The sequence below is a fragment of the Anticarsia gemmatalis genome, chromosome 19 (assembly GCF_050436995.1).
Source record: "Anticarsia gemmatalis isolate Benzon Research Colony breed Stoneville strain chromosome 19, ilAntGemm2 primary, whole genome shotgun sequence".
Taxonomy (NCBI): domain Eukaryota; kingdom Metazoa; phylum Arthropoda; class Insecta; order Lepidoptera; family Erebidae; genus Anticarsia; species Anticarsia gemmatalis.
The window spans coordinates 1,573,266-1,587,598 of NC_134763.1; the positions used below are offsets into that span (position 1 = coordinate 1,573,266).

At 37.5% G+C, this 14,333-nt stretch overlaps 1 protein-coding gene across 1 annotated transcript; it reads left to right on the plus strand.

The window, feature by feature from the left end:
* Positions 1-2,104: 2,104 nt before the first annotated feature.
* On the plus strand, positions 2,105-8,467 carry LOC142981175 (uncharacterized). Its single transcript, XM_076126883.1, has 3 exons — positions 2,105-2,173; positions 3,987-4,232; positions 6,339-8,467. Exons 1-3 carry the CDS (start codon positions 2,162-2,164, stop codon positions 6,519-6,521), a joined length of 441 nt encoding a protein of 146 aa, XP_075982998.1. The 5' UTR covers positions 2,105-2,161; the 3' UTR covers positions 6,522-8,467.
* Positions 8,468-14,333: the final 5,866 nt, after the last annotated feature.

Below are 14,333 nucleotides of genomic sequence, written 5' to 3' on the forward strand. Positions count from 1 at the left end.
GTCGTGAAATCTCTTTGAAAATCCGGTCAGTATTTGCGAACATCATACACGCAGTAGAATTATGATTTACTAGGTTCTGCCAATAACTTAACGCGCGTAATAAACGCGTGAAAAAAAAAATCACGGAGTAAAAGTATCCTATGTGTTAAATCCAGGTTATAAGCATAATTATATCAGTGTGCCAAATTTCATTAAAACTCCGTGCTGTAGGTTTTTCGTGAATAAACTTTCGCGAATTCTAATATAGAACGACGTTATACGACGTAATACGAAGTTCTAGTAATTGACTGCCTCCGTGGCGCAGTGGTTTAGGTCACCATGCCAACACTACTGCGTCGGGAGGTCGTGGGTTCGATTCCCACACGGAGCAATTATTTGTGCGATCCACAAATAATTGTTTCGGGTCTGGTTCTGTCCGTTGTTTATATGTTTGTAAAAATCCCCGCGACACAAGAGCAATTCTTAGTGCGGGAGTTGTCTTTTAAAAACGAAAACAAAAAAAGGTAGGACAATAATAAATATGAAGTGATAGTAAAGGACAAGGAAATTTCAAAATATATATGACGCATAGCATTAAAATTCATGAAAACATAATAAACTAACACATTGCTGGCCCTCTGATGGGCAAATGTGCTCTCCTGGAATGAGGAAAGGGTAAGGTCTTAATTCCACCACACTGGCGAAGTGGATTTTGCATACCTTCACTCCACACTTTTGGCGATTGAAAAGAGTGGCCGTGAGTTTCTCGCTAGCTCTTCTAATAAGGCTCTACCCCCTTTCCGAGCTAGTGGTAGATTCAGTAATTGCAACGACTATCATAAGTGTCAATATTTGACCTAAATGAATAAATGATTTGATTTGATTTTAACTTCATGATTCGGCTCGGATCACGATCCTGTATTACAAGATGTATTGACGTGAATGAGGCAAAGGAATTTAGCAATGATCGTAGCAAGTGCTATCTCTGGTCTCAACCAGAGAACAGCACTTGCTCATTAGCTCAGCATTTTTTTTTTCATCACGAAAATGCGTTCCTGCATGACCCGATCCAGGCAGGTAGCGGTGGTCTGTCGGGGTCTCCCGCCGGCTAGGCGTTCCGGCTTTAAATTTGGGCATACTGACTACAAACCTGACGGTGTTCCTTCAACAGTCACCATAAAGTGGCCAGGACGCACTAGCTCAGCCTGCCCGCTTGGGAAATTGGGTTATATATGTATGTACGTGATTGAGGGACTTGGGCTAGAAAGGCTCAGAACAGGATTGACTGACATATATGAGGGAAGGTGAGGTGACGTTACTTTGAGAAGACCCTGGTGGGTAGCTTTTGTTCTGGATCATCGTGCAAACAGTTATATGCATGCATGCTGATCTGATTTGCATGCAAGGTGAATGTTTATACTGTCTAGCTATTCATTGAACTGAAGCAAATGAAGGTTTAAGAATCCAATAAAATAGTATGAACAAGTTTTAAGGAAAAAGTAATTTTAATATAATAATGTATTTTTTCTTAATATGATGTATCTATTAAGATTAGAACTTATACGGGGTACGCAATTTTGTACCTAATACATGACAAAACGGATTACATTTCAAAATCCATAGAATGGTACCGCAATAATAGCTTATAATAATTATATAGCACAGACAGTAAAATATACGACAAAATTAAAACCCAAGAAAATAATTAAAACTTCCCGGTGACATGTCGTTCCACTACAGTGTCTACAGATTTATGTCAACCTCTTTAGTTAATAATGAAACTGTCATACTTTCTACTGCCCATAATAACTTTAAAAAAGCAAGCACATGTAAGACAAAATAAAAACAAAAATTTTGGTATTAAGTTCTCCTTGTTAAGCCCGAATAGTACAATCAAATAGTACTACGGAACACAATATAAACGAACTATTAACATAGCACGATATTCATTGCTACCTTTCACTTAAACCGTCTCTTGTTACACGGTCCGGCACAGCGTTGTAACTTGAACGAGTATATGATGTAATGTGAGATGTCAATTTAGATAAGTCCGTAGTGCGAAGACCCTATCACTGAATGGAAAGGCGCGTTGTACATTTCACCAAGTATAAAACGCTCGTGGGGATCACAGATTGCACCAGTCAATACTTAGAAGTCGACAGCACCATCTAAACTATACAACATGATCGCTTTCGTAAGTATTTCTTATAAATTATTTATTTTATTGACATAATTTTTAATCTGTGTAACGAAATTCGCGGGTTTCCTGGCTGAATAGACCGTGTTTCCTTTGCCTGGAATGTGTTCTTAAAATTCAAAATGGCTGACTGTTTTAAGTGAAATATTTTGTTTATAATTTTATGTTAATTACTTTCTCACGCTCCGGATGTTAATGAATGTATAATTTGAACGTTATTGGTAATGACCGGTGACATAATGGTCTCATAATGTTCAACACAATGATTTTAATTTAAACATTAAACTCGAATACGACAAAATTTATGTATTTTTAGAAAGAAACACATTTCTTCTTTCTTACTAATAATATATTTTTATTGGAGTTTAAATTAATACTACATTTTTCATATATATTATTACAAATTAACCGTATATAATATACTTGTTTAATGCAACGAGGGACCTAGGTTTTGTTTAGTTTTAAAAAAGTATTTTAAGATTTAAATAGTAGTCGACATTTTTAACGGTTTTACAGAAATATTCATAAATAATTTACAAATTTTAATATGAATATAAATATCATTAATTTTAAACCTATATCTATATACAAATTAATAAGGTTTTGTAAATTGAGCCCGACCTCTAGTCTTCATCTATGTAGCGCGAAATTTAATCAAAATTGGTACAGTGTATTAGCCGCGAAATTACATAGCCTTTGGCATTGATAATAAATATTATAGTCCAACAATTTATTAAAGAGCCTTGACATGCACGGTTTATCTAATATTATAATTATCTATATCTATACTAATCTATACTAATATTGTAAAGCTGAAGAAGAAGTTTGTTTGTTTGAACGCGCTAATCTCAGGATCTACTGGTCCGATTTGAAAAATTCTTTCAGTGTTAGATAGCCCATTTATTGAAGATGGCATAGGATATATATCATCACGCTACGGCCAATACGAGTGGAGTAGCGTCGAAAAATGTAACAAAAACGGAGAAAATCATGACCCATTCTCTCTTAAGTGACGCAAGCTAAGTTGCGCGGGTCAGCTAGTTATTAAATTAAAGTAGCTGTATCAAGCAGGCCACCGTCAGCTGCATGAGCCTGCGAGTCACTGATGTTCTAAATTCTGAATTTAGTGTACCTCCAATAAGGAACCTTGCATACAAGACTCTCTACTAAGTTGTTGGACGTTTAACTATCCCCCGGTTTCTGAGGTACATTTAGCGGTAGTTTATCTATTTAATAGCAAACTCATATAAAAACTATGCGGTCACCCATCTATGGAGTGACCGCGCCAAGGATTGCTTAACCCACAGATCGTATACCGACCGGTGAGCGCAACTAGCTATGGCTAATTTACAGTCATTGATATTGATAGTATGTAGTTATATTGAATAGAAAATTAATAGTCCGTTGCTATTCTGGTTTCTCTACGTTTTCACCATGCATATGCACTTAGCACACGAGCTAATTATTATATGCGAGAGATTTCCTTTCATTAACAGCTAGCCGTTTCCCGTCTTCGCCAGGGTTGGGTACATAACCACCCTTTCTGGGGTATAAAGTGTTCTATAACCCAGGTGACAGGTGCATATATAGATGCACCTGACGAGAGGTTTCGAGTTTGATTCCTGGGGCAGTCTTTCCTAATTTAGTTGAGGTTGGTAATATGCTTGGCATATGGCAATAAACTTGCGTCTTATTACCTAAAACTGACATTGTTAATGGCAAAACGTGAGTGTATTTCATACACCTCTCATGGCTACACCTTCTGTCATATCAAGTGCGATATTATGTATAACGTAACGTTATTTTACAGAGAACAGCAGCCATCCTCCTCCTCGCGGCGTTCGCCAGCTGCCGCCCCTCTGAAGAATGGGAGCCGGAGGGTCACTCACACACGGAGCACTCCAAGCCGTACCACGTGACTGTGGTGAAGAAGATCGGAGTGCCGGTCCCTCACCCGGTCGCCGTGTCCGTGCCCCAGTACGTCAAGGTCCCCATACCTCAGCCCTACCCCGTCCACGTCACTGTGGAACAACCCATCCATGTACCAGTTTATAAGGTAAGCTTAACACATACTGCAAAATCTTACTATAGAGACTTAAATCAGCGCCCCTATCGTAAACAACGGCTACTAATTCACTTTACTGTCAAACATGACAGAAGAACGACAGTTTAGAAAAAATTGTTGGTCGTGCTCATGATTCGTAGTGAAACTAAAGAGCTTAGATAGAGAATTAGCATTAAAATGAAGTCTTACGTAATACTACATAAAACTGATTGATGATCTCAAAATATCATCAGTGAACTCATGTTCACAAAACAAATTTTTGTCCGATTCAATAATAGTCTAAAGTAGAATCAAAATCGAATTATTAATCCATTTAGGTCAAATGCTAACTCCTAAAATAGTCAATGATACAGAGAGTGAATTTACTGCCTGTTCGGAATGCAGAGCCAATGAGAAGAGCTGGCAAAAACTCGTCTTTTTCAAAGATACAACCATTTTTGATCGTTCTTTATAAGCTTGTAAGAGTCCCGAGATAAAACAAGTCCTAGTCCGCGAGTTGTCTTAAAATCTATTATATAAAACTCTTCCGTTACTAAGTGACTGACTGATGGACAACGCACAGCCGAAACTACTGAGCGTATAAAGTTGAAATTTGGTATGAAGATTTCTTGGAAAGTGTGGAGGAACACTAAGAGAGGATTTCTGGAAGTTCCCTCCTCGAAGGGTGTAAAAAGGGGGAAAGGCTTTAATGAAAAATCAGCAATAAATAAGGGTTGTGGAAGCGGGAAAAGTAAAGCCCATGTGGAAGAAGCCACGAGCGGCCGCTAGTGTGTTATGTAACAGCAAATCGATAGGATATAAGCAAATAAATGCTCTAGGAACTAATTCACAGTCCATGTTAACGACACTTACGATTGCATTACGATTTATACGAGTTTATTGATCTTAGATGAATAAAAATGTAATTGAGTACACGCGATATAATACTGACTATACATTTGTAGAGAGTCTTTAAACCAAGATCGCGACTGGCTGAAGTATAACAAATAGAACATCTATGACCTAACTTGACAGCTGAAGATGCTCTGTTTGATACAGCTACTTTATTTTGGAAATACACAGCATTATTAGTTATAATCTAGATAAATTGTGCATGCCAGTTGTGCCATTGTGTTATGCTCTGTGCTAAGTTGTCGAATTATACCTTTCCATGCGTGGAAGGTTGGACAAACGTATGGACTGTTTACGAAAGAGTAGAGCTAGCAAGTCTTTTAATTCGGGAATAGTCGTAAAACTTTGTCGACCATGAGTAAGAATAGTGGTTGCTATGCTGTGACTATTGTTTAGGGATCAATTGCCTCGTAAAGCGCGTCTAATGGTGTCATTTTCAATAGCACAAGTAATTACTGTGTAGTTAATAATCAAAAATAAATTACCAAGCATACGTCGCCATGACTATAAAAAAAAGATTGACAATAAAAAACTTAGAATGAAACCTCCATTCACATCACTAAGTAGTTAATTGGAGACATTCTCTTTACCATCACAGATTCCTATCAACCACGAACTTAATACAAAGTGAAAACATACAATTACTTACCACGAAGCAAATAAACAAAATATATATTATATCACAGCTATTGTCGATGCATTTTTTGCAACAATCTCATAATGTTGGCATAATGGCATGAATGTCGTTGCACCATTTCGTTACATAATTCAGTCGGCCATGACAGAAAGTGAATGCGCGCGCACTCGAGCGTGATCTTGAAAAAAGAACACTCCCGCGCATTTGTGACAGCGGTTATGAACGTATTCATCTTGGATATAGTACTTCCGGTTTGATGAGACATTTATGATCGTTTAGTATCTTTTTAATGTTATGTTCAGTATTTTAGATAGAAAGATAAGATTAAATCGCGTTGAGATTTAAGATGACAAATGTTGACTTCGATCGTTTGCTATAAATATCTGAGCAATTAATGACTGCTAGACTGATTGTGGAGTCGTTTTTTAATGAGTTTATTACTTGATTACGCTTTCTCACTTAGATATTCATAGTCTAGAAACTTAAACCTGATCTGAACTCTACTTTAAGTGCCTGCAAAAAGTTGAAGCTGTGTCAATACGAGTACTAATGTTACTTTTCTTTCTCAGGTCGTACCCCAAGTGGTGGAGAAGCCAGTACCGTACACCGTCGAGAAACCCGTCCCTTATGAAGTCGAGAAGCCCTACCCCGTAGAGGTCGAGAAGAAGGTCGAGGTCCCCATCCCTAAGCCCTATCCCGTCCATGTTCCCGTCTACAAGCACGTCTACCACCACAAGGGAGGCAAGCACTAAATAAAAAAAAATGGGGTACAGTACGTTCGAATTTAAAAAACAAGACTGACAGATGCCATTAAATTTAAAAAAGAAAATTTTTGACATTAATGACAGCTGTCAGATTTGAGTGAAGTTCGCAAACGTACGAGGTCATATAGCTTATTTTTTATAAGCGGGGTTGCCACTTGTAAATACAAATTCCGTAGATCTGACGGAGATGTAATGAGTCACACCAGCACATCAAAATATGACTATTAAACATATTGCATTTAATTTGTGTACTTATGCTGATAATAATAGTTTTTGTTTTATCAAAATCGGGTCAAAATTACCGAAGTTACAGCGTTATAAAGTTTCACTGCATTTTTAAATTTTCGTTGCTTCGCGCGCTATGCGCTGACGTCACGACGCAACAGACACGCTAGTTCGACTGCGGGTGATGCGGAGTTTTGATTTGAAAAGTGATTTGCATTTAATATTTAAAGAGTCTGTGTATGTGTATGTGTTATAAATTTAATCATCGTGTTTTTTGTAAAATAAGCCTCCACTAAGATATCCTCGATCTCGATCGCCACGCACACAATCATCAACTAGACCCAGGTAAAGAAAGTTGAACTCGTATACTACTAATAATATTTTTGTGTGTAGTTAACAATAAAATTGAAAGTTTGTTACAACTGGCATTACAAATAATGAGTGTTACGTACCTACCAAGTGTAAATTTGGAAAACATAGTTTTAAAATAATATTATAAAAAAAAAAATTGTCACCCCTGCCTCTGACTTTAGTCAGGTTGATGGCTATCATATGAACGCATGAATCTACTCTGTAGGTATACCAACATAACACCCAATCATATGCTATATGATTGGGTGTGTAATGACAACTTTTAATTAACACGTTTGGCGCAGTGGTTTAAGCGGTCACCTCGCCGCAACAACCGTAGCGCCGCGTGTGGTGGGTTCGAATCCCACCGGGACAAATCTTTGTGTGATGAGCACGAGTATTTGTTCTGAGCCTGGGTGTTAATGTATCTATATAAGTATGTATTTAGAAGTATATAAGTATGTTTATCAGTTATTTGGTTACCATAGTACAAGCTCTGCTTAGTTTGGAATCAAATGACTGTGTGTGAGTTGGAAAAAAAATTGATATTATTAGATTTAATAAACATGGGTTCTTTTTTCAAAACAAACAACCAACGCCAACTCAACCGCCGCGCTCGGCTCGCCGCCGCCTTTGAAGTCATTGAACTGCTCATTAAATAGTATCAACTGTTTAGTAGAAGTTCATTGCTAGGTAGGTATGAACATTATATGGCATCTTGATCTTGAGGAAGTGTTCAAAAGGCAATAAACTTCTATTTAACATTTGCGCTTGACAGTATCTGAACCGGGCTTTAAGTTTTAGATTAGGTGTCTTTTGCAAAAATATAAAACAGTTTAGGTACATGGTACGGAAAAAAACTATTTTTGGGGTGTTTTTTCACTGGAGTTAGTACACATAGGAACAATACAATCTTTTTTAACCATTTTGTTTGTCCACTATAAGCAAAACAAATTATTTAAAGCGAAACCGCGAGAGACAACGAGCCTATGTAGGTATCGGCAAGTACTGACGAAATAGCAGTGTCGGGAGATGACGTCACACGTCCGTGCGGCCGCTTCGCCGGAGTTTGGCGCGAAGGCCATACTTTGACGTTTAATATCTCGGTCATTTTTGAAGATACGAAAAAAATAAAAACAGATTTTTTATCCTTGAAGTACCTAGTTTTTAAATATGCTCATAACAAAAATCATTGGTGTGACTCATTCCGTCAGTGTTGACTTGTTGTTGTGATATTTATTGTGTGCATACAATCTGTTGTTGTTGTTTGCTGTTGTTAGCGTCGTTGTTGACTATTGTGTAATTGTTGATTATTTTTAATTTTAAGTGTTGTAGTATTATAAAATGGTTTAATGATATTTTGTTGTTTCAATTTTCTGTTAAATTAGAGATATATAAGAAAAAACCAACCGCACTTTGCCCAATCCGGGAATTGAACTCAGGACTTCTGCCCGGCAGTCGCGTACACTAGGTACCTATTGCCATTTACTGGGCACTTTACCAAAATCGAACCCAGAAACTCGTCGACAGCAGTCTGATACAGTCTGTTATAAGACATGCAGAATTTGGCTTAGATATAGTTACCTACATGTCCAACATGCTTTCTACTTTCTAAAGTTTCATCTAACCAAATAATTATAAACCTATTTTATTAGCGATAAAGTCTAGTCTAGCTTTAATCGATTTCAATCGATACTCGATATGCAATTTCCCTTCCTGAGGCGCTCAGAGCCAGTTGTGCTCACCGGTCGGTAAACGATCTGTGGGTTAAGCAACCGCAAGCGCGGTCATTCTATAGATGGGTGACCGCATAGTGGTATTTTAACTGAGCGTCTCCGTGCTTCGGAGGGCACGTAAAAAGTCGGTCCCGGTTGTTGTCAATTAAGATAACAGTCGATAAGCCACGTTAAAGGCCTTCCGGGCTTGAACAACTTTGACACTAGGTTGACCACTAACCATACGATAGATAGATGCAATTTCCCTTCTATGAAAGTGGAGGGCTTCGATTTTATTGCCATTCGATATCTTGTTTATAAGAGTCACTTTCACTGTACGGTCAAGGTTTCGGTCGATAACCTTTAATACGATGTAAATTATATGTAATGTAACCATTGCAGTATTTGTATAGTTGCTTTCTATATAAGAAGTTGCAAGCGAGCAATGGATGAGGTTTGGTATTTTTTCGTCGCTTGATCGTTCGGTTAATTGGTTTAAAGTTTATTTTGTTTGCTGCAGTAATTGTAATTTATTGTATAGTTTTTATTGTTATTTAAGATTAATTTTGTTTTTTGTTGGATTACGTTTAGAAAACACTTTTAATGAATTCAATAATTTTTGTTCAATGCAAAGTCGCCATTTCACCTTTCGTCTGCCTTTCTAACCCCCGGTTTCTGAGTACATTTAGCGGTAGTTTATCTTTTTTTTTAACACTATTGAATAGATAAACTACCGCTAAACGCACATCAGAAACCGGGGGTAAGAAAAGGTATGACCTCTCCTAAATTTTGTTAACTCCTAACAATGGTAGAGGGCGAGCCTATTGCCATTTACCGGTTACAATTTCAGGAAAAAAGGATTTAGTAAGGAAGTAAGATTCACAAATATTTATAGCCTGGATACTTTTTACTACAGTAAATCTTTCCTCGACGAAGTCGCAAGCGGAAGCTAGTATATATAAGTACCTATATAATAATGTGTACGTAATGTAAGTGTAGTCTAGATGCTAGCTCGCTGGACCACCGGAGAGAAAGTGACGCAATTATATGAGATAACAGCTTCCTACTGCACTTAGGTATATTATTACAATCTTATGACCGCCATAGACGTGTTGTCGACTTTTCTTTATGTTAAACTAGCTGACCCGCGCAACTTCGCTTGCGTCCAATAAGAGAGAATGGGTGAAATTTTTCCCCGTTTTTGTAACATTAATTACTGGTACTCCGCTCCTTTTGGTCGTAGCGTGATGATATGTAGCCAGCCTATGTCCTTTCTCGGGTATAAAAATATCTCCATACCAAATTTCATGCAAATTGGTTCAGTAGTTTAGGCGTGATTGAGTAGCAGACAGACAGAGTTACCTTCACATTTATAATATTAGTATGGAAGTATGGATTACTAGCTGTCCGCAATATCGTGATAAGATTTCCCTGGGTAAAAAGTACCCTATGTGTTTATCTAGGTTATTACCTATTAGGGAACCAAAGGATGATGCAAATCTTTGTATGGAATCTGGTACCCGGTCCAATAGTGATGTGTGATATGTCGATGGTAAGGTACTATCTTCTAGAACAATGATTGATATGGCGCTTGTCTTTATTTGTAGTCCGTTCTGAACACCAGACTAATATGTTATCAGGGCAATGTGGATTTTCCGTTAAAAAAATAAAAGGAAATCTTAAAAAATAATGAATGAAATGAAATACTATCATGTTTCCTTTGTTTATTTAATACCTCTAATCACAGGTTACAAAATGATACATTACAGGTTACACAAGTAGGTAAGTTTTACAAAAAAAATGTAACAATTAATAAAGAAAATAACATGTGGGGTTTAGAAAATCTGATGATGACAATATTATAATGAAACTCATTTACCTTATATAATCATTCATCGTCTACCAACAAATCGTTAAGGAACAAGGCAGGAGCTACGAATCCCTCATGCCTGGCATATCCTAAGTACCACACGATAGATATGATGTGAGCACAGGTACCTACAGTGCGCCGTCCGGTTAGACATGTACAATAAGATTGTGAAATATTATTATCATTATTATTTATCAAAATATAACAATAGTATCTTCTTGCTCGAATGTGTCGTGATTGGATACGGCCTCGCATGAGCCATGAGTCTTCGTTTAAACCAAAATCAGGCAAGTCTTCTAAAGCATTTTGCCTGTATACTTCAATGGTGTACACTCCATTTTGAAGGTGCTCACTGCAGTACGATCGTGCAAGCTTTACTTGGTAGGTACCTAAAGCCAATAAAATAACCTGCTCTTCGGTGTATTGTGGGAACTGTACATCATTTGCTTCTAGACGCACAAAGTCTGCTCTTCTATTGTTCAGTCGTTTCGTTTCTACGTAATTATATAGAATATTGGGTGTGTGTGTTTCTGATAGGTGTTACCATATAACTCTAAACGGACTAACGATAGGAACTTGACTCCATAGGAACTTTTACTCGGGCTACTAAGAGCTATTCAAGGACGTATCACATATTGCTATTGGAAGTGGGTACCAAAGTGTTGCATGATTCTTTCACTAAAATAAGTCGTGAAAGAGTCCTCACAAACTTTCGCATTTATAATATTAGTAAGGTAGCATACGGGAATACGCGAATACGCATTGTAGCACGCCTTAGGTTTATCCTGACTTTGGTGGCATTCAACATTCTTTAAAAAAATCTGTTCATCAATCATATCCTTTGAAATCTATACTAATATTATAAAGCTGAAGAGTTTGTTTGTTTGTTTTTTTGTTTGTTTGTTTGTTTGAACGCGCTAATCTCAGGAACTACTGGTCCGATTTGAAAAATTCTTTCACTATAGGCTATATAACATTACGCTACGACCAACAGGAGCAGAGTACCAGTAAAAAATTTTACAAAAACGGGGAAAAATATGACTTTCTTAAGTTTTATGTGACGCAAGCGAAGTTGCGCGGGTCAGCTAGTTATATATATATAGTTTGGACTACCATCTATCTAACAACCTGTATAATAAACATGCATTGCAAAAGTTTAATAGTTCAGAAATCAGATGTTGTCAAGTAAATATCATCATTTATGCGTTGGCAACACTGTATATACAACACTGTATATAAGAGCTATATCGTATCTGTGGCGTAAATAAAATAGAAATTGAGTATCATCTCTCGTTCACTCTATACCAGAGAGAATATTAGTGTTGGGAGAAAACAGAAAAGTTATGCGTACGCAATTTTTTTTTCATTTTTTCCACTTTTAACTACTAAACTTTTAAACTAAAAGTTTATGAAATACCAACATTATCGATATTCTTCTAGCTGTTCCCAATTTTATGTGAATTTTTGTTGTTTGTTTGTCGTATGGTTAGTAGTCAACCTAGTGTCAAAGTTGTTCAAGCCGCCCGAGAGGCCTTTGACATGGTTTAACGACTGTTATCTTAGTAGACAACAGCCGGAACCGCCTTTTTACGTGCCCTCTGAAGCACGAACACGCCCAATTCAAATACCACTATGCGGTCACCCATCTATAGAATGACCGCGCCAAGGGTTGCTTAACCCACAGATCGTTTACCGACTAGTGAGCGCTTCTGGCTATGGGCGCCTCGTTGTGAATTAACAAACCTTAAGCAACTGTTCTGGACGTTGCTTTTTTTTTCAGAAGAGCCCAGAACAATCCAAATATTATTAACCAATTTGTACACCAAAATCCTTTTTGGCTTGACCGAATAACAAAACATAAACCATAATAATAAAACGGGTCTTAAACGCGATTGAAAATTAAACACAACCCACTCGTTTTTTGTTAGCCTGTACTGTCCCACTGCTGGGCAAATTTCCAATTCTTCAATCGTCATTCGCTTGCTTTCGCGTTTATAATATTAGGACAGTATAGAACTAATCGATACCTACGTTTCGATCACATCACTAAACTCCTGCATCGATTAGGCGCACCCGCTGCGCATGGATCGGTTTATACCGTACCCATGTGTAGTTTTATTTGTGTTGCCATGTAAAAATACTGCTACGTCTCATAAACTAGCATATTATATGGGAAAACGCGAATATTTTTCAATAAATTAATGTTAAAATGTATAAAAGTGAAAATGAACACTGTTGGGTTTAATAACTAAAAAAAAATAACAAGTGTTTTAAGACATTGATTTAAATAAATTTGAGGCGCTCATAGCCAGTTGCGCTCACCGGTCGGTAAGCGTTTGAGTTAAGCAATCTTTGACGCGGTCGTTTTATAGATGGGTCACCGCTTAGCACCACAATATTGGAGGGCACGTAAAATGACGATGCTGGTGGTTGTCTACTAAGATAACAGTCGCTTTTGGGCTAGCGCGTTCGGTAGTATGTCTGAACGCTGATCTTGAGGTCTTGGGTTCGAGTGTGCGAAAGTGCTATCGGACTTTTAATTAATATTGGACTAGCTGACTCGCGCAACTTCACTTGCGTCACATAAGAGAGAATGGGTCATATTTTCCCCGTTTTTGTAACATTTTTCACTGGTACTCTGCTCTTATTGGTCGTAGCGTGATGATATATAGCCTATAGCCTTCCTCGATAAATGGACTACCTAACACTGAAAGAATATTTCAAATTGGACCAGTAGTTTCTGAGATTAGCGCGTTCAAACAAACAATCAAACAAACAAACTCTTCAGCTTTATAATATTAGTATAGATAATATTAGTATAGATTATTCTCAATAGTGCCCCGAAGTTTTGTAACGTGCCTGCATGACAAGATGTATGGATGTGAATGAGGCAAGGGAAGTTTGTAAGAAATGTACCAAGTGGCGTTCTTTGGTCTCTGTCTACGTAGAAAGTAAGTAAGTAGACATGATATTTTAAATGTATGTATGTATATCTGTAAGATGAGTTAAAGCTAGGCGCATTAACCTCAGTTGAATTCTAAGTTTTTTCTTCTAACAAATATAATTGTGGTCACACATTATCTGGTACAATGATTCCCAAATCCTGTCCACTAGTGGGATTGAAAATAATAAGAAGGAACAGCGACACTGTGGCCAACCGATTGGTCTCGCCTCCCAGCCGCCAGGGGCGCTGCGGGCGACACCGCCTTTTTATTTTGTACCTTTTAGCGGTCCTTGTAAAGATTTTTTCAAGTTAGGTCTGATGCCACCATCTGCAATAGATGGACAGAGGCCAATGATGATGATGGTGATGATAACGAGAAATACATGGGTGAAAGAAATTTATCAAATACTAGCTTTTGCCCGCTACTTCGTCCGCATGGTTTGTGACTCAAGACAGAATTTTCATACCAAATTTCATCCCCTATTTTATCCGCTTGGGGGGTAGAATTGTTCAAAATCCTTTCTTAGAGGACGCCTGTCTGCATGTCAAACTTCAGCCCGATCTGTCCAGTGGTTTGGGCTGTGCGTTGATAGATCACTATGTCAGTAAGTCAGTTTGAGTTAAATAGATTTTCTCCTAAATTAACGATAAGGAATAAGTAAGAACAGGTTAGGTATTAAAAAGGTGTTATTTTA

Bases quoted from the DNA above. Each gene is read 5' to 3' on its own strand.
- LOC142981175 (XM_076126883.1), top strand. The intron at 4,233-6,338 runs GTAAGCTTAACA...TTTCTTTCTCAG, and splicing joins TCCATGTACCAGTTTATAAG to GTCGTACCCCAAGTGGTGGA.